Genomic DNA, 16,255 nt, shown 5'->3' with positions numbered 1-16,255 from the left:
AGAGGGGAGGGGGGGCGGTCGAGGAGAGAGGGCTGGTCAGGGGTTAAGCATAGAGGAGACAGCGATGAAAGGCAACTGTCATGCACCAGTGCTCACCCAGGAGTGCCTGTCTCGAGAAGAACATGCAAAGTGTGCCGGCCACGTCCTGACAACACACTTCGCTTTTCCCTTGCGTGCACTGAGGCGCGCGCGCGCACACACATGCACACATCCACACTCGCACACATGCATGCACACACGCTGACAAACCCCTAAAAAAGAGGCCAGTGGCTACACCGTAGAAAAAGGCATGGCCTGTCTGACAGCCTGCCAGTCAAGCTGTCGTTTGCCCCCTCGCATATGCAAGCCAAAGTTAGGCTGATGAAGGGAAAAAAAACACACAGGGACAGAGAGGAGGAATCACTGAGATATGAACAGGTTACCTGAAGCAAACAGACGGTATTCAGACAGCTGGTGTAGAGTGGCTATCTGAATAAGTGACAGAGAAGAAAATAATAATCAATGAAGAGTTGGGTCATCCGCTAAACTGGAGGAGAATCTGGTTTACACATCAACACAGGCACTTTGCGAATTAGTTGGAAGGGGGGGGGGGTTCTTCTAATTGGTGGCAATTCGGGGCATTAGACCCCAACAGCGTTAGCGATACGTATGTGCTGCCCAGTGAACCGCGCTGGTTCCATGTATTTGGGTTAAAACAGGTAGAATATTACTGTTATTTCATGAATGGTGGCAAGCAACTGACGTCTGCATCCAGCTGGCGATGTGGGATTAAGTTAATGCCAATGCTAATGCTGAAGCCCTGTGAAGGCGAGCACTTTGCACGTTTGGCCTCCTCCCCCGGGCACCGAGGTACATGCCAGGTATTTTCTCACGCTTTCATGACACACGTTTATGGAAAAGAACTTATAATGTACAAATTAACGCTTACCATTTACAGAGCCTTGTGAACCTAGCCTCCCGCAGTTTTTGTGAATGAAGGTTTTTGGACTTTCCATCAAAACCAGATGTGGGGCAATACCATAACAGTAGGCACTTTCACTTTATTGGAAAGGTGAGTCATTACAAAGGAAAATAAATTCACAAATAAACAGCATTAAGACCTTTCTTCCCCCATTTAGGCAACGCAGGTGGCTTCTCGTAGTGAAAGGATTTTTATTGCTATTAGCTACAATTAGCAACAGCTAATTCGCCGGTATTTTACCCTTCTCTCCCGCTGTCCTCCCTAAATCGCCCGTATTTTGAACCTTTCTTAAGAAAAAAAAAAAGGGGGGGGTTGGCAGTAACGCTAACAGTAGGCATATTCACCGAGCCTATTTGATGTGTTTGCTACATTCCCCTCCAGTAAAGTAGGTGGCAGTATGTAGAACATTAGCTGTAGCATCTAGTGACGAGAAGTCATTCAATCAAATGGGACCCACCAATGCAAGAAGAAGACGAAGAAGAAGAAGAAGAAGAAAGTGGAGGAGGAGGAGGAGGATGAAAAGGGCAGCGTGAGGATTCAAGGATGGATGAATGTGAAAGCATGATTGGTGAGGCCCCTTGAGACCCCCCACGACGAATAAAACGGTGCCCTCCATCCATTCTCTCATTCACCCTATCGCTCCCATCCATCCATACTTTGTTTTGAAAAGTGCTATATAAATAAAGTTATTATTATTATTCATAATCACACTCTCCTAGCAGCTGTCTCACTTACAGTAGCCTCTCTCAAAATCACAATTGAAACATAATTCATAAGTGATGTGTACATATCCTCATTCAAGTAATACATAAATAAACTTCTAAGTGCTGAATTTATATGCCCTTTTGTGTTTTCATTTATATAATACAGGGATGTTCACGGGATTTCACTTACTCAATGTAGCAACTAGTTAACCCAATCATTGTTGCACTGATATCTTAAAGCAAGGTGGTTGCATAATGGTGATTTTAGGATTCACTGTGTACCCTTGTAGAAATGTAAAGGGTATGTGGACAGTGGTAGGGATGGTGGGATGGGCCAGGGTTGGGTGACAGAGAATTTCCCTTATTTTCAAATCCCAATGTTGACAGGTATGGTATCGGCCTATCTACTTGGTAGCCCAGCACTTAGTGACTGAGTCTTTGTAATTCATAATACTTATGGAAACTTGATAATAATTTTGGATGATTCTAATCACTGCCATTATCCAAGCTGTTGCAACCACTAACATGAAAAGGGGTATTATTGATTTGTATGCCTTTTTTGGTATCCTATTTTTCTCTCAGCCTTTCTTACAATAGCCACACAGACACACAAGTGTATACCCATGGGCAGGGAGATATGAACGGCACAAACAACCGCATGCACACAGACACACACACACAGACCAAACAGAAACGGAAAATAACGACACCCGCAGATTCCAGCCTCGAGTGGCTAATGAACCCCCTGGAGGATCCAGCCTCTGTGTCTGAGGTGAGCGGGTCACTCCCATGTTTATTCAGCACTAGCCCAATGAGCCACCACCACCTATTGATTGAATTGATTATTCTACGTCTCTTTTGTGATGGGGCGCATGCATGACAGATGAACCCTGCGAGGCCAACTTACACTCGGCGTGATCTCGTTGGTTATGATGGCTGATCTGCTCGGTCAGCTTCCGCGTCACATGCCTTGTTTGCAAATAACGTGACATAACGCCTCAGCACTAATACAAGGAGCTTGGCACAAGCTGTCGAACACACAGGCTGTCAAGAGCTGTTTGGACGCTGCAACCAACTGCTTGTGAAGGAAAACCAAACTGAATATTGTATTTTAGCATCAGCTCCTCGGCTGATGCTAAAATGCAGGAGGCGAACGTGGTGAACAAACCCCAGATAGTCGTTTTTCCTCCGGAAATCATCATAAAGTGACATACATCATCCGAGATTATTCAGATACTACGAAATACTTTAGTCTGGCGCTCAATCATTCAAATAAAAAGAATGACTTAAATAAAAAAATAAATAAAAATTAAAAAATAAATAAATTAAAAATTAAAAAATACAAATAAATGATAACAATAATAATAATAATAATAATAATAATAGTAGTAATTAAATACAAAAGTGAAATTAAGGTGGATGGGCCCGATTTCCAAAATAAAAATGTGGTTTGATGTTATTTCATGAACAAAATAGTAGAATTTAAGTGGGTATACCCTCCACGACATCCCTGGTATTAAAATAGCTATCAACAAGGACGCAGGAGGGGAAAATGACAAAAGTTTGCAACACAGACTTAGACTATGTTTGAAAATAATATTTGCATCTTCAAACATCCAAAGTAAAATCCTATTTTGCACGGCAAGCACCTTTGGTGTATTGCTACATTTAAACTTAATTTTTTGGTCTTCAATGTGAAAGAAATTAAGCCTTTTTTTCTTTTATTTTTGTTATTGCTGATAGCAAAGGACCACCTAGAGTAGGCCTGAGACTCACTGAAGTGTTCAAACTTGTGGCAGGGCAAGCTTCAATGTCTGTAAAAAGGCTATCGCTGGTTTTACATTATTTAATAAGATCTTTTTTTTTTTTTTTGGTAAATACACGTGTGAGCCTCTGGCAGGCTATCTTTTTATGTGCCCTGAAATAATGCAGGACAGGCCACATATGCAAGATGCAAACCAAATGTTGACATCATGCACCTTTAAAACTTTAAACATTTGACACAGAAAGCCAAAAACAGAGGGTGGGAATTTGGGGGAAAACCATGCAACAACTCACATTTAAGATCATATGAGACTCACAGTAAAAGTACCAATCTCTGGCTGTCTACAGAACATCATCTAATAACAAAGCAGCCATTTCCTGAGTAACTTGAGGATTTATTCAGTGAACCATGCCATAATGTTCAACTGTTGAGGTCCATAAACCATGATGTCACATTACTTGACATGTTATGTTTGAAATTTAAGGTTTCATTCGCAACTTGTAATGCAATGCCTGCATAACGTTGCATTCAGAGTGGATGCGGTGCAGAAAATACAGCAACCAAATCCCAACCTAACTTTACTCCCTCCAATGAAACTAAGCCCTCCATCATCCCGAATGCGTCAAATGCATTGAGAAGATATCCTACACACACACCTGACTGAACTCAGTCAACAATGAGCTGTGTTGAAATACAGGTGACGCATGCATTGGAGTTATGTTGTTTGTTTTCGCCCATTTATTTTGCGAATTCTCTGTAATGTTTTCATGGTGGAAAAAATCTGCAATCCATAACAGCGTATTTATTGCAGCTATAACCATTGTGATTGATGAGTCTGTTTCATGTCATCGTATCTGAGCCGCAGCATCCTGACAGAACTGCGTGCACAGTTTGCAGTAACATAAATGTAATGTGTTTAAGTGTGATGGTGGCTTTAGGTTAAAGAGCAACCTGACTAACCAAGCTGATCTGTAAACAACTCACTCCTAATATATGAGCCAATGATCAAAAAGCCAAGACAAGGTAAAGACACGCAGGGGCGCGGCAGAGGAATAATCAACCCCCCTCGACGCTCACATATCCGATCAATGAAAGACCCAGAGCCTTGAGCATGCACTATATTACACACCAAAACTTCATATTCATTCATTGATTTTGCTTTTCAGAATAGTATATCATTGAACTCCAATGGGAGCGAAAAACAGAGGCCGGGGCTGAGGTCAACCCTCGCGTGGACGGATGTTTGCACAATATTGATGGCACACGCAGAAAGAAATGACTAAATATCCGGATCAATAGCTAGTTTCCCTTGCCGCGACAGGCTGCCCCAGATGGAAATGTATAAATACATCTTTATGGCTACAGGAGTGGCCCTAATGAGGAGGGCTAAATGCCCCCCTGAAGGTAAACTCTTTGATTAGCCAAGGCCAGAGGTGGCTGCAGGTTCTGCTGATGCTAGGATGCCAAGCTTCAAATGGCCCAAGGATGCTAATGCACACAGGGGGCCAGTAAAGCGGCCAAGGATATGACAGGTCACAAGCCCTTTGGAGAGTGCTCTGTGATACCTGACCCTCCTATTCATTTGTAATGATAATGGCTTCGGCTATATCACTCTCAATCATGTTCCAACATGCATAATTTACTAAATTGTTCTTTTTCCTTATGTTTCCACAGAGCCAAACTTCTCATCCAGCAATGGTAATTAGATTTAGAGTCGAGGGGTCGGATATGGTTAGAAAACAGCATTTGTGTGTGGTCCTATTAAATCCTCAGCCAGATGAAGCATAAAGCTAGACGGACTTGACCGGGGGTAGCGCAAAGATGTAATGCACCCAATAACCAGGCAGGCTACAGCTGTGGCTTCTGCACCAATGAAGAGCGTTGCTTTTGCTAAAGATGATGACAGTGATAATGATGATGACACAGGAGATGCCCGCTCTTATTTACAGCACAGCTCAATTAGTGAGGACAACAATCAACCTCGCTTCCCCTGCTAGTCGACAGGCAGCCGTGCCATAAAGAGGGAGGAATCAGATCGTTGGCTGCTCCTTAATTAAATGAAAGCTAGTAGGTTCATTTGCCTCCCCCCACACCCCACCCTACGGACCACCACCATCCCACCCACACCTTTTAGTTACAGCAAAACAAAGGAGCAACACATTGAGTGGGCCAGCCCACCGACAAAGACCTCCCGGACGCCATCCCTGCTCGGCCCTAAATCAAGCCTGGATAAACGACCCGTCGGGTCCCTGCTGGACCCCCATCGCCCCACACACAAAACCCACCACCACCACCACCACCCCATGGCAGCCCCCCAGTGGTAAAGCCAGTGCAGGGCACGCTACAGATCGACACCTCGGCAGTGATAAGTAATTCTGTAGAGGATTAGCAGCATGATGGTCTGATCAATACTGGGTGCTCAGGCCATTAGGAATGCAGCGAGGAAATGGCCCCCTCCGGTAATAAAGCAAGGCGTCTGGGTTCTCCTTCATTTGCCAGCTCCATTAGTGTAATGGTATCATTATCAGCAACAGCCGCATTTTTCCGAGCCCGAGCTTTTCCATGGCTGGACCGGCGGGGGTCTGATGAAGCCATGGGAGCCCCTGTGCTGAGCGTTCCCCTTCCTCTCGTTCTAGCCAGAGCTGGGGTGTAAATCTATCTCTGCTGGAGCTTGTGCACTGCCCTGCCTTAGGTATCCCTATCCATGTTTTATGTCAGCAGCAAACACTATTTCTCCATTATTGGCTCATTAATAGAGCAAGCAGCATGTTGCGTGGGTTAAGAAGGAGAAAAAGATGGCCGGCAGAGTGCAAAGCTGCTGAATGTGCTGAATCCGACACCCCCCTCTTGCTAAAACACCGGGTCTGACATGACAGGACGCCGGCATTAGACACCATAAATCGTTACCTTTACACTAATTCAACGGCTAACATTTTGCGGGGAGAATTGATTAACCATGTCTGGATGTGTGGCCACATAATCAGCTTTTACCTTGCTAGTTGTTAATTTAACAGAATTGCCCAGGGAAACACAAACCATTTTAATGAGTGTTCAGAAATTAAAGACCCTAAACAGCTTGCACTAGCTGCCACAACCAGAAGAAACCCAATGAGGCTGATCTGAGCAATGGGTTGGGCTGCACCCAGGACCGGGCAACATCTGGTGACCCTGTGTGATCATTGCTTAGCCTGCAGCTCACACACACACTTCCTGTTCCGACACAACGCTTTATACATGTCATCGCTGGCCAAACAGCAAGCTTGCATCAAACACAATAAAAGGATGTGTGGTTAAAAGACAGGCCTGGTGCTTTTTTTAACACTTTTCAAGACACAAAGGGAAATTCATCCTGTGATGATGATTACAACAGCAGATACTGATAAGTTTTTAATACATCGGGGTATAAGGGGAGCTGGCAAATTGAGTGTTGTGGGATCAATGGCAACTTGTAAAAGCAGTGAGTTATTAGTGTTTACAATACTTGGCCTGCATTTCATCAAGTATGAAAAGGTGTCAATTCCACTTAAAACAAGAAAAAAAGACAGCTTGGGGAGAACAAAAAAAACATGTCTGCATCTGTACCTTCGGCAATGTGAAGAGCGCTGTTAGAAACATTTCAAGAGGATGAAACAAATGATAAACAATGAAATAGAGTGTGGACATATTGTGATTTGGCTTGGCAGTAAGGCCTTGGTCCCTTTTTCATTTGAAATAAAGATGGCATACCACCTGTCAGTATGTTATATTGACCTGTTGTGGTTGCATTATTAAATGGACATTTTGTGTTTGGATAAATACACTGATGAGCCAAAACATTATGATCACTCACAGATGAACCGAATAACGTTGATCATCTCCAAACAACAGCACATGTCAACATCTGGGTAGATCAGATGGTAAGTGAATAATCAGTTCTTGTAGTCAACGTGTTGGATGCAGGAGAAATGGGCAGGAGTAAAGACCTGAGCGACTTTGACAAGGGCCAAATTGTTATGGCCAGATGACTGGGTCAGAGCATCTCGTAAACGGCAAGGCTTGTGGGGCACTCCCGGTCAGCAGTGGTGAGTACCTACTGACAGTGGTTAGAAGAGGGACAAACCACAAACCGGCGACAGGGTATTGGGCACTCAAGGCTCATTGATGTGTTTGGGCAACGAAGGCTATCCCATCTGGTCTGAACTGACAGAGGGTTTACTGTGGCACAAATCACAGAAATTTGAATGATGGTTACGGGAGGAATGTTTCACAACACACAGTATATTGCATCCTGCTGCATATGGGGCTGTGTAGCCACAGACCGGTCAGAGAGCCCATGATGATCTCTGTCCACCGTTGAAAGCACCCACAATGGGCACGCGAGTGTCAGAACTGAACCTTGGAGTAATGGAAGAAGGTTTCCTGGTCTGATAAGTCCTGTTTTCTTTTACATCATGTGGACAGCCATGCACATGTGCACTGTTTACCTGAGAATGTGATGCACCAGGATGCACTGTGGGAAGATGACAAGCCGATGGAGGGAGTGTGATGTACTGGGCAATGTTCTGCTGGGAAACCTTGGGTCTAGCCATTCATGTGGATGTTAATTTGACACATACCACCGACCTAAACATTGTTGCTGATCAGGTGCCCTTCATGGCAATGATATTCCCTGATGGCAGTGGCCTCTTTCAGCAGGATCATGTGCCCTGCTGCAATGCACACATAGTTCAGGAAAGGTTTGAGGAACATGATGAGGGGTTCAAGGTGTTGCCCTGGCCTCCAAATTCTCCAGATCTCAATCCGATTGAGCATCTGTGGGTTGTGCTGGACCGACAAGTCCCATCCATAGAGGCTCCACCTCACAATTTACAGGACTTGAAGGATCTGCTGCTAATTTTTTGATGCCCAATATGACAGGACGTCTTCAGAGGTCTTGTAGAGTCCATGCCTCGATGGGTTGGCACTGTTTTGGCAGTACACGGAGGACCAATAGTATATTAGGCAGATGGTCATAATGTTTTGGCTCATCCGTGTATATCACATTCACTAACTCTAAATGTCAGCAAAAGCAGTCACAGCACATCTCTCGCATTGTTCCAAATTGCAAACACACTCACTTACCAGATAAGATAGCCATCATATCCCAGTTATTACTTATCGTGATATATGTCATTATACAACCACTTGATCATTACAGCAGCCAACCAGAATGAATGAAGTTACTTCGATTCGGCTATTCTGTGGTTTCCCAACCATTTTGCAATAAAAATTCCTCTTATTCATCCTTTTATTTACCTAAAAAAGGGAAGCTGAGCCATTAGGTCTGTGCACTGCTGCCTGGCTGCCTCGGGGCCAGCTGGAATGAGTTCTCTCTTAAGAACCGCTCATCTGGTCGCCATCGCTGCTTTCATAAACAGGAGGAACCACGTCCTACATAGTTTCGGAGCTGTCTAACATGATCCAAACACATGTGCCACAGCAGACAATGGCCAAGTCAGGAGAGAGGATAAGAGACCGAAAGGGGAGAGAGGACTGGAGGCCAAGTATGGCAGAGGATGCCCGGGGCATTCTCCGTCCTTTCACTGTGTATCTCCATAAACCACAGACCACAAGGGTTAGTTATACAGCACGGGGAAGGCATGTCAGCAGGGGATGAAGCAAAATCAGCTAGCCCCAACAGGTTATCTAACGCAGTCACGTCTGCTTATCATAACACCAGACCAAGTGGGATTCGGGCGGGCGATTCTGGCTCATTCATGGAGGGCGATAGTTAAAACACGGTTGCTGATATTTCTTTGTATTGTGAAGGGTGGTCCAAATCGCCGGGACACGCACAACAAAGTTGCACCCTGCTGGCAGCTTTCTCTTTATTGACACTGGCAGCGACCATTTAATATTAACTACATTATAAGGTCTAGTGCGCCATCCTGTCTTTAAGTGTGCAAAATAACTAGTCGGCCGGTTTCTTACGATATAGTGACATGACCAGCCATGTCCTTTATCTGACCATCACCTAACATCAACGGATTAATTAATCTAATGGCTTCGCGTTCTTCTTTTGAGTATTCCACTGACGTTAGCCTACATGAAATGCATTATAGCACTGGATGAGGTATTACAAGGATGAAGGGGATCTACCGGCTATGTAGGCTATTTCTGAGATGTTTCGTGACAAAATTATATGTGCTCGGATCTTCACTGGAGAGGAATAAAAAAAAATAAAAAAAAACATTAAAGGAAACAGGCAAGGTGAGGAATGCATTGACATCCGCGGTTTTCGAGCCTCCAAAAGGCAACTACCACCAGCACATTTGTAACATAAACTAATCAACGAACGACTGGGCTGAGAATTTGCCAGACGTAAGGGAGAAAAACGCCACCAATACCTTTCTTCTCTTCTCTCCCTCACTGTCACCCGATCTTTTCATCTTCCTGGACTTCTGTTTACAGTGTCTCGTTTTCATTACAGGTGCTGTTGGTCAGTGTAGTATGCAAAACAGAGACCGCTCGTTGTGCGCCTCTTTTTCAAAAGCTCACATTATAGGCAGTCTTGGTGTTGAGTACACTAATGACGCACATGTAAAAACATCAGACGTATAGTCTATTTTCTCGGCGATTCTCCGAGAATTTACAAAAAAAGGCAGCAGGGAAAACTACAAGTCCCAGAGATAAACTGCGGTGGAAACGGAAAAGGCTTTGGCGCGCTCTAGTTGTCGCGCGGTGCAGCTTCAGATCTACAAATCATCCGCGCCGCGTGGTCAGGCGTGCTTGGGCCGCGCGCTGTTGTTGCAACTTAGTCATTTTGTCACGCTCAGCGCGTTCTCTGGTCGAGAGCTCTGCCTTCTCTAGTCTAGAGGATGCGCGTATCCACGGGAGAACTTTCAGCAAGGGGCCGCTTCATTCAGTCGTGAGCGTGTGAAAGTGAAATTTAGGAACGACGTGGTTTTTCTTCTGTTTGATTTTTGTTTTAATAACAACAACAACAAGGCTAACACTACTGTGGCCGCTATTACTAGCGGCTACAAACGTTAAGTACACTCAGCTTAAGCGTGTGTGCGCACGCGTGTGCGCGCGTGTAAAGTTCCCTGGAACGTAGATATTCCATATGTTTTCCTCCATTTTGTAAATGAGAAGCAGCGCCTCTTTCATCTACGCCTGTGTAAAAATAGGGATCTTTGAACATGTTCCAGTGTGAACCCCGCCAACCTTCTTTCAGCTCCTCAAATCCAGGTGCTTCACTGCTCGTGTGGGTTTCAGCCGGGGCAACCCTGTTCAGCTCACCGCCAGTTGTTAAAACTTCACAGTGAGCCTGCACAGTCTACGGGCTCCTTACGTAGCGTACAAAATTGAAGTATCCTGTCGGCCTGTTCCTTGGGTTCATCCAGATAGCTCGTAGCATGTTTTGAACAGAGCTCTGGGACGGGTCCTATCCGTGAGTCCTGTCAAAGCACATGTGAAAGACATGAATCCCATCAATGTATCGGTGGGGCCGGGGGGGGGGGGCTGATCGCGGGGGTCTGAAACACCTGCTATATATTACCATTACAGACTTTGATCAGTGTCTTCATTAGTTTCCTTTGTAATCGCTTTTCTTTTATGGCAGAGCTGACCCAAGTGAGCCAGTCACAGTGATTTAACACACATGTTCTTTTCACCTGTCTTGTAAAAACCTCAAATGCTCTCCCGCTCTCAAAGATGCTGGTGTCTCTGACATCCTTTAGCAATAAACAGAGGACTTCTTTTGATTCCTATTTATAACCTACATTTCCTCTTCTCTTCGCTGTTCTTTTAAGAGGGAAATCTATTTGAAAATTACCCCCGGAAACATTTTGTGAAAACTAGACCCGTGTGCATTTATTTGAACATAAACACATGGACGCGTATATAGGCCCCCCCTTTTTTTATTTTTTTTAGCTATTAGGATAGGAGCTGCGGTGCTGTAAATAATCCCTTTCTTCTTTTTTCTTTTTTTAACCCGATTACATCAGAATCTGTCTTCGCCCAATGACGATCCAACCCCATCACTCTAATCCATCGCTGCACTTAGTTTCTTTCTTGCGTCTAACTACCTTTTGAATATTCCCACTGTCCATCATCTTTATAGCATACATTTCAAAGTCCCAAAACGTTCTGTTTATGTTTTTTTTGGGTTTTTTTTTTTAGCCTCTGATGGTGAGGTCTAGGGAATACCATAAACTGGTGCAGGTTTTTTGCGGGTAGACAAACCAGCCGCTAACAGTGCTTGTCATGGGTCCTACAGCAAATCAGACATCTCAACCAGTAAGGTGTCCCCTAACGTCTGACTTGTGGGGTTCAGTGCTGGGCACACTCATCCCTGTATACCTTCTGATATGGTATAATCATTGATAGACAGGGGAAAAAATGATATTTCTCTGGACTTTTTTTTTTTGCTTGTCACAAAACCCATTCTTTTAGTCTGAGCAGTGCGCTTGTGCTCACAATGGGGGTATGTTTTTTGTTATTGCAAACTGCATCAGCTCTGGATGACCCTTTGACAAGGCTTCTTCTTTGTGAGACAGTAATTGTAAAAAAAGAAAAAGAGAGAGAGAGAGAGAGGGAGGGAGCGAGAGAGAGAGAGAGAGAGAGAGAGAGAGAGAGAGAGAGAGAGAGAGAGAGAGAGAGAGAGAGAGAGAGAGAGAGAGAGAGAGAGAGGAATAAAAGGTGAGGAGAATGTGGTGCCAGAATGCAGTAAAGCACATTAAAGGAAGACAGAGACCATTGTGCAGTGTGTGAATTAAAACCAGAGCCCTCGGTCCTGCAGTGATGATCTCTCTCCCATCTCTCAAACTATCAAATGAACTGAAAACTCAAGAAACGCAAGAGACAGGCTTCCTTATGAGTAATAATATGTTTCCTCAGCCAGTTGGCTAACCAACACTTTATGTTTGTGTTATCACATGGGGCTGTGGTGTCTATATTAAAGGAAGGTAGAAAAATACTGGGGGGGGGGACAATGTAGTCCAGGTCCGTCCGGTACCTCACTGAACTCTGTTGAAGGTACCGTTAAGAATTGCAAACAGCATTTTCAGCTCACCGCAACCTCAGCCAAGATCCATCCTCAGAGTATTGTGGTGCCGCCATAAAGAAGAACGTTTTTTTGATTTTTATTTATATTGAATGAGCATATGGAGCAAGTATGTGCCTTCCCTGCTTGCTAACCTTCAACGCTAAGCCTTCGGAAACTGTTATTTGTCAGTGCTATAAAGCAGATTGCTGCCCAGTGGTTTCAATTAACATCAAAGGGCTCTTCACAGGCAGTAATAGTTATATCAAAACCTGAAATGTATTATTTAGGTTGTGTGCTGGAGTCCTCCAAACGATTATGTCCCTTTTCAAAAGAGGCTTTCTTTTTTTCTTTTTTGCTGACTTTTTACATTCCTACTATTCGACTGCCTTTGCTCGATTTCTTTGAAGCACCCCCACATCTCCCCTGTACAATCTCTTTGTACCACCAGGGTACCTGGCTCTCACCCGGTGGCCTATTAGTTAGCTTACAGCTGTACCAGAGAGTACAGAGGCATAAAAAGCAGCACTGCACTTGTGATGGGGAGGCTTTAAAGTCTTGTATAACTCCCTGGGTAAAGCATAGCACCGATACCGGCAAAATAAGGACGTTTAAATCCTGCTGAGGCCATTTATACAGTGTGCAATCATGGAACCGTGCAGAATTTATGATTTAAGTGTCAACTTAATGGGTTACATTATGTTATATTACAGTATGGTCTTCTGTTAGGTGACATAGGGTAATGTAAAAGCCATGAGTGTGTACTTTACAGTTCCTAATTGAGGTGCATTGCCGTTACGTGTGATTATTATTCATATGGATGATGTTATGAGCACACCGATTCCAACTGGCTGCAACACTCTGCAGTTAGCTCACATTGTTGCATTGCAGAGACAGTTCGGTAAACGCCCCGATGAAGTTCTCCTGCCTGAAGGAGCATTTATGTTTGACACGAGGGCAGTGGGTTTCCTCCGGGGGCTCCGGTTTCCCCCCACAGTCCAACGACATGTAGGTCAGGTGAATCAGCCTTACTAAATTGTCCCTAGGTGTGAATGTGTTGGCCCTGTGATGGACTGGCGGCCTGTCCAGGGTGTCTCCCTTGCCTGCCGTCCAATGACTGCTGGGATAGGTTCCAGCATCCCGTGACCCCGATTGAGATAAGCAGCTTGGATAATGGATGGATGGACAAGGACAGCGTGTTCAGGTTATAACCTTTCTACCAATGGATATAACACCAATGCCAAATATTGCCTTGGACACAACTTTGACAAGCAGGCCGCCTACTTTCTTCTTCTCCAGTGCTTCAGTCGTCGCCCTCTGACTCCATCTTGGCTAATCAGGGTAGTTAATAGAGAGTGCATGGCCCCTTCTGAGATGTAGGCCTATACTGGATAAGGGCAAATTAACACAGACTTCAATTTGGTGCGCAAACCAACGGGGAGTGAAGTGCCAAGACTGAGTAGCTCCCTGCTGTATTACTTATTTTATGAATATTGACAAGGAACGGCGTGAGTGCAAACCAGAGCTGTAATGTAAACTCCTTTCTTCAATTCCCCCTTAAATGAGAGTGAGGCTTAAAGCTGCGCTGGGAACTCTGCGGGGACAGGGGCTTTTCTCTCTGAATGCTTCGGTGGCCCTTAGTCGGAATAGCGTTAAAGCCCTTGCCACCTCATGGCCAAGGCTTAAAGTGCATGGAGGGACCTATAAAATGATTCAAAAAGTACATACACCATTCAATACATGTTGATTAAGCCTCAATAAATGATCACACAGAACCACAGGAAAGAGTCCTTTGGTTAGCAAACAGAGAGAGCGTGCAGTCTTAGCCTAAGATGTGGTACACCTCCTTGCCCGGGATCGCTTCCAGACACCGAGGGGAGGAAGTGCTTTGCTATTGCTGTGATTTGAATACCATGATCACTGAGCAGTTTTATAAGGAAGCCCATTAAAAAGAGGGTTTTTGACATACAAAAGAGTCCCTGTTTAAAGCTCACGCACAGTGTCAGGCAGAGAGACATTATAAAACTCTATATACAGAAGCGTACATCCTCTCTGTCTGTCCTTGCGGACCATCAGGAGGGGGGAAAAATCTTTTGTGAAGACGGAGATGACCCCCTTTTCAGGGGACGACTTTACCCTATCACTCAGCGCCACACTGCAGATTAATCCCGCACATTGTTCAAGCGTGATGCAATCAGCGAGACTGGACTTAACTTTTAACCACAATGCCTGCAGGAAATGTGATAATTTCGCAAAATACAACGGGATCTAAAGAAATAGGTCATTTTGGACGTGTGAGGTGGACACAATGGCCCGCTACGACCCCCGGCTCCACCTGTTCTTGACAGTGTTTATAAAGTGCCAAGTCTTCTCATTAGCACTCCTATTACGCCAGAGTTACAGCAGGCCTGCAGATCAAAGCGACCCCGAGCGAACAATGGCTGAAATGGCATTAATATGATATCTAAGAGTTCAACAAATATTGAGAGAGATCTCTTTGATGGGGAGTGTTTTGCATTAGTGGCTTTTATTGAGGCTTTTCTGGTCTTTAATGTGCATGTTTTCTCCCTGAGTTGGTGTTAGCGGTTTGAGTCTGCATTTTAAACTAAACTCTGCTTACAGGCTGGTGACAAGATATCAATGTAATGCACATACTGCGCATCAGAAAGCACATGGTGATTTAGAACATAGAACATATTCGGCTGTATGTACTTGGGGGTAAAACTGAGAGTCAAGCAAACGGAACTGCTGTTCTGGTATATATATAATGAATGACATCTTTGTGCCGTGTCTGCTTTTGCACAGTGCAAGGGATTGTTTTATTTTCTATTTTAGTCTAGTCAAGTCTTCTTCTATTCTCTTCTATTTCATTGGTAAATGGTTATTGCACTGCATTTGTATAGTCAGGGGTTAAAGTGGGATTTGGTAAGTGGGGGATCTCTGTATTAGAGAGGTGGGCAAAAGTGCTAGCTAGCTAACGTTAGGCTAGCTAACCACTGGTCCAGTAGTCCCGACGTTAGCATTTCTAGCTAATAATAGCTACCGGTAGCTAACGTTTGCTAGCTAGTTAGTTATTTGTATGAAAATATTGCATGGCCAGAGCTAAGGTTGGACAAACATAACTAGCTAGCTACCGGTAACGTTACCGGACGCTACCGATAGTTAGCTTGCCTAGCAGCATTCAAACAACTAGCCAGCAACGTCAGCAACTAGCTAGCAACGTTACCGGGTGGAAGATAGCTAGTTAGCTAGCTAGCTAACGTTACGTTCGCTAACGTTAGTTGCTTGAATGAAAACCACAGCAGAGCTAGACAAAACTATTGGAAATACTATTGGAAATACACTGAAGATACTCACTCTTTATGCTCCCCAATCCAAGATAATAGTGCAGGTAGCAGGTTGACGCTCTCTCGAGTCTTGTCTGCCTGGTGCGGTGAACCTACCCTGACCCGTGAGTGTGAAGCCAGTCTCCTTTGATGTCAAGTCTCGTGAAGCCACACAGCAGGCAGGTGCGGGTCACGTGAGGACGCGATATCATTCAAACTTTTAGAAAAAGTAAAGTAGTATAAAAATAGAAGAACGACTTTATTTGCGATTTATTTTGTAATGCTTGTGAATTGGCTGCATCATGTTTTTTGTTTTAAATTTTACTGTGACAAAAAGGTTGAAATTACTCCTGTCTACAGAGTGCCGGATCTCAGCTCCGGTTGACTTGGGGGAGGAGGGGAAGTGCCGGTGTCGGGATCCGGGTAGCTCCGGCCCACTTTAATCACTGTGTATAGTCATTTTCTAGTCTACCGACCACTCAACGTGCTTTACAG

General features: G+C 44.5%; 1 protein-coding gene across 1 annotated transcript in view; it reads right to left on the bottom strand.

Annotated features, from left to right (window-relative positions):
* Nucleotides 1–9,873, bottom strand: part of fto (FTO alpha-ketoglutarate dependent dioxygenase) — a 164,285-nt gene extending 154,412 nt beyond the window's left edge. Inside the window, exon 1 of the mRNA XM_056278611.1 lies at nt 9,796–9,873. Coding sequence (XP_056134586.1) covers nt 9,796–9,873 — 78 coding nt within the window. The remainder of the gene's footprint in view (nt 1–9,795) is intronic.
* Between the last annotated feature and the right edge of the window lie 6,382 nt (nt 9,874–16,255).

The sequence above is a fragment of the Lampris incognitus genome, chromosome 4 (assembly GCF_029633865.1).
Source record: "Lampris incognitus isolate fLamInc1 chromosome 4, fLamInc1.hap2, whole genome shotgun sequence".
NCBI lineage: Eukaryota > Metazoa > Chordata > Actinopteri > Lampriformes > Lampridae > Lampris > Lampris incognitus.
This window is presented reverse-complemented; position numbering and strand designations above follow the sequence as displayed.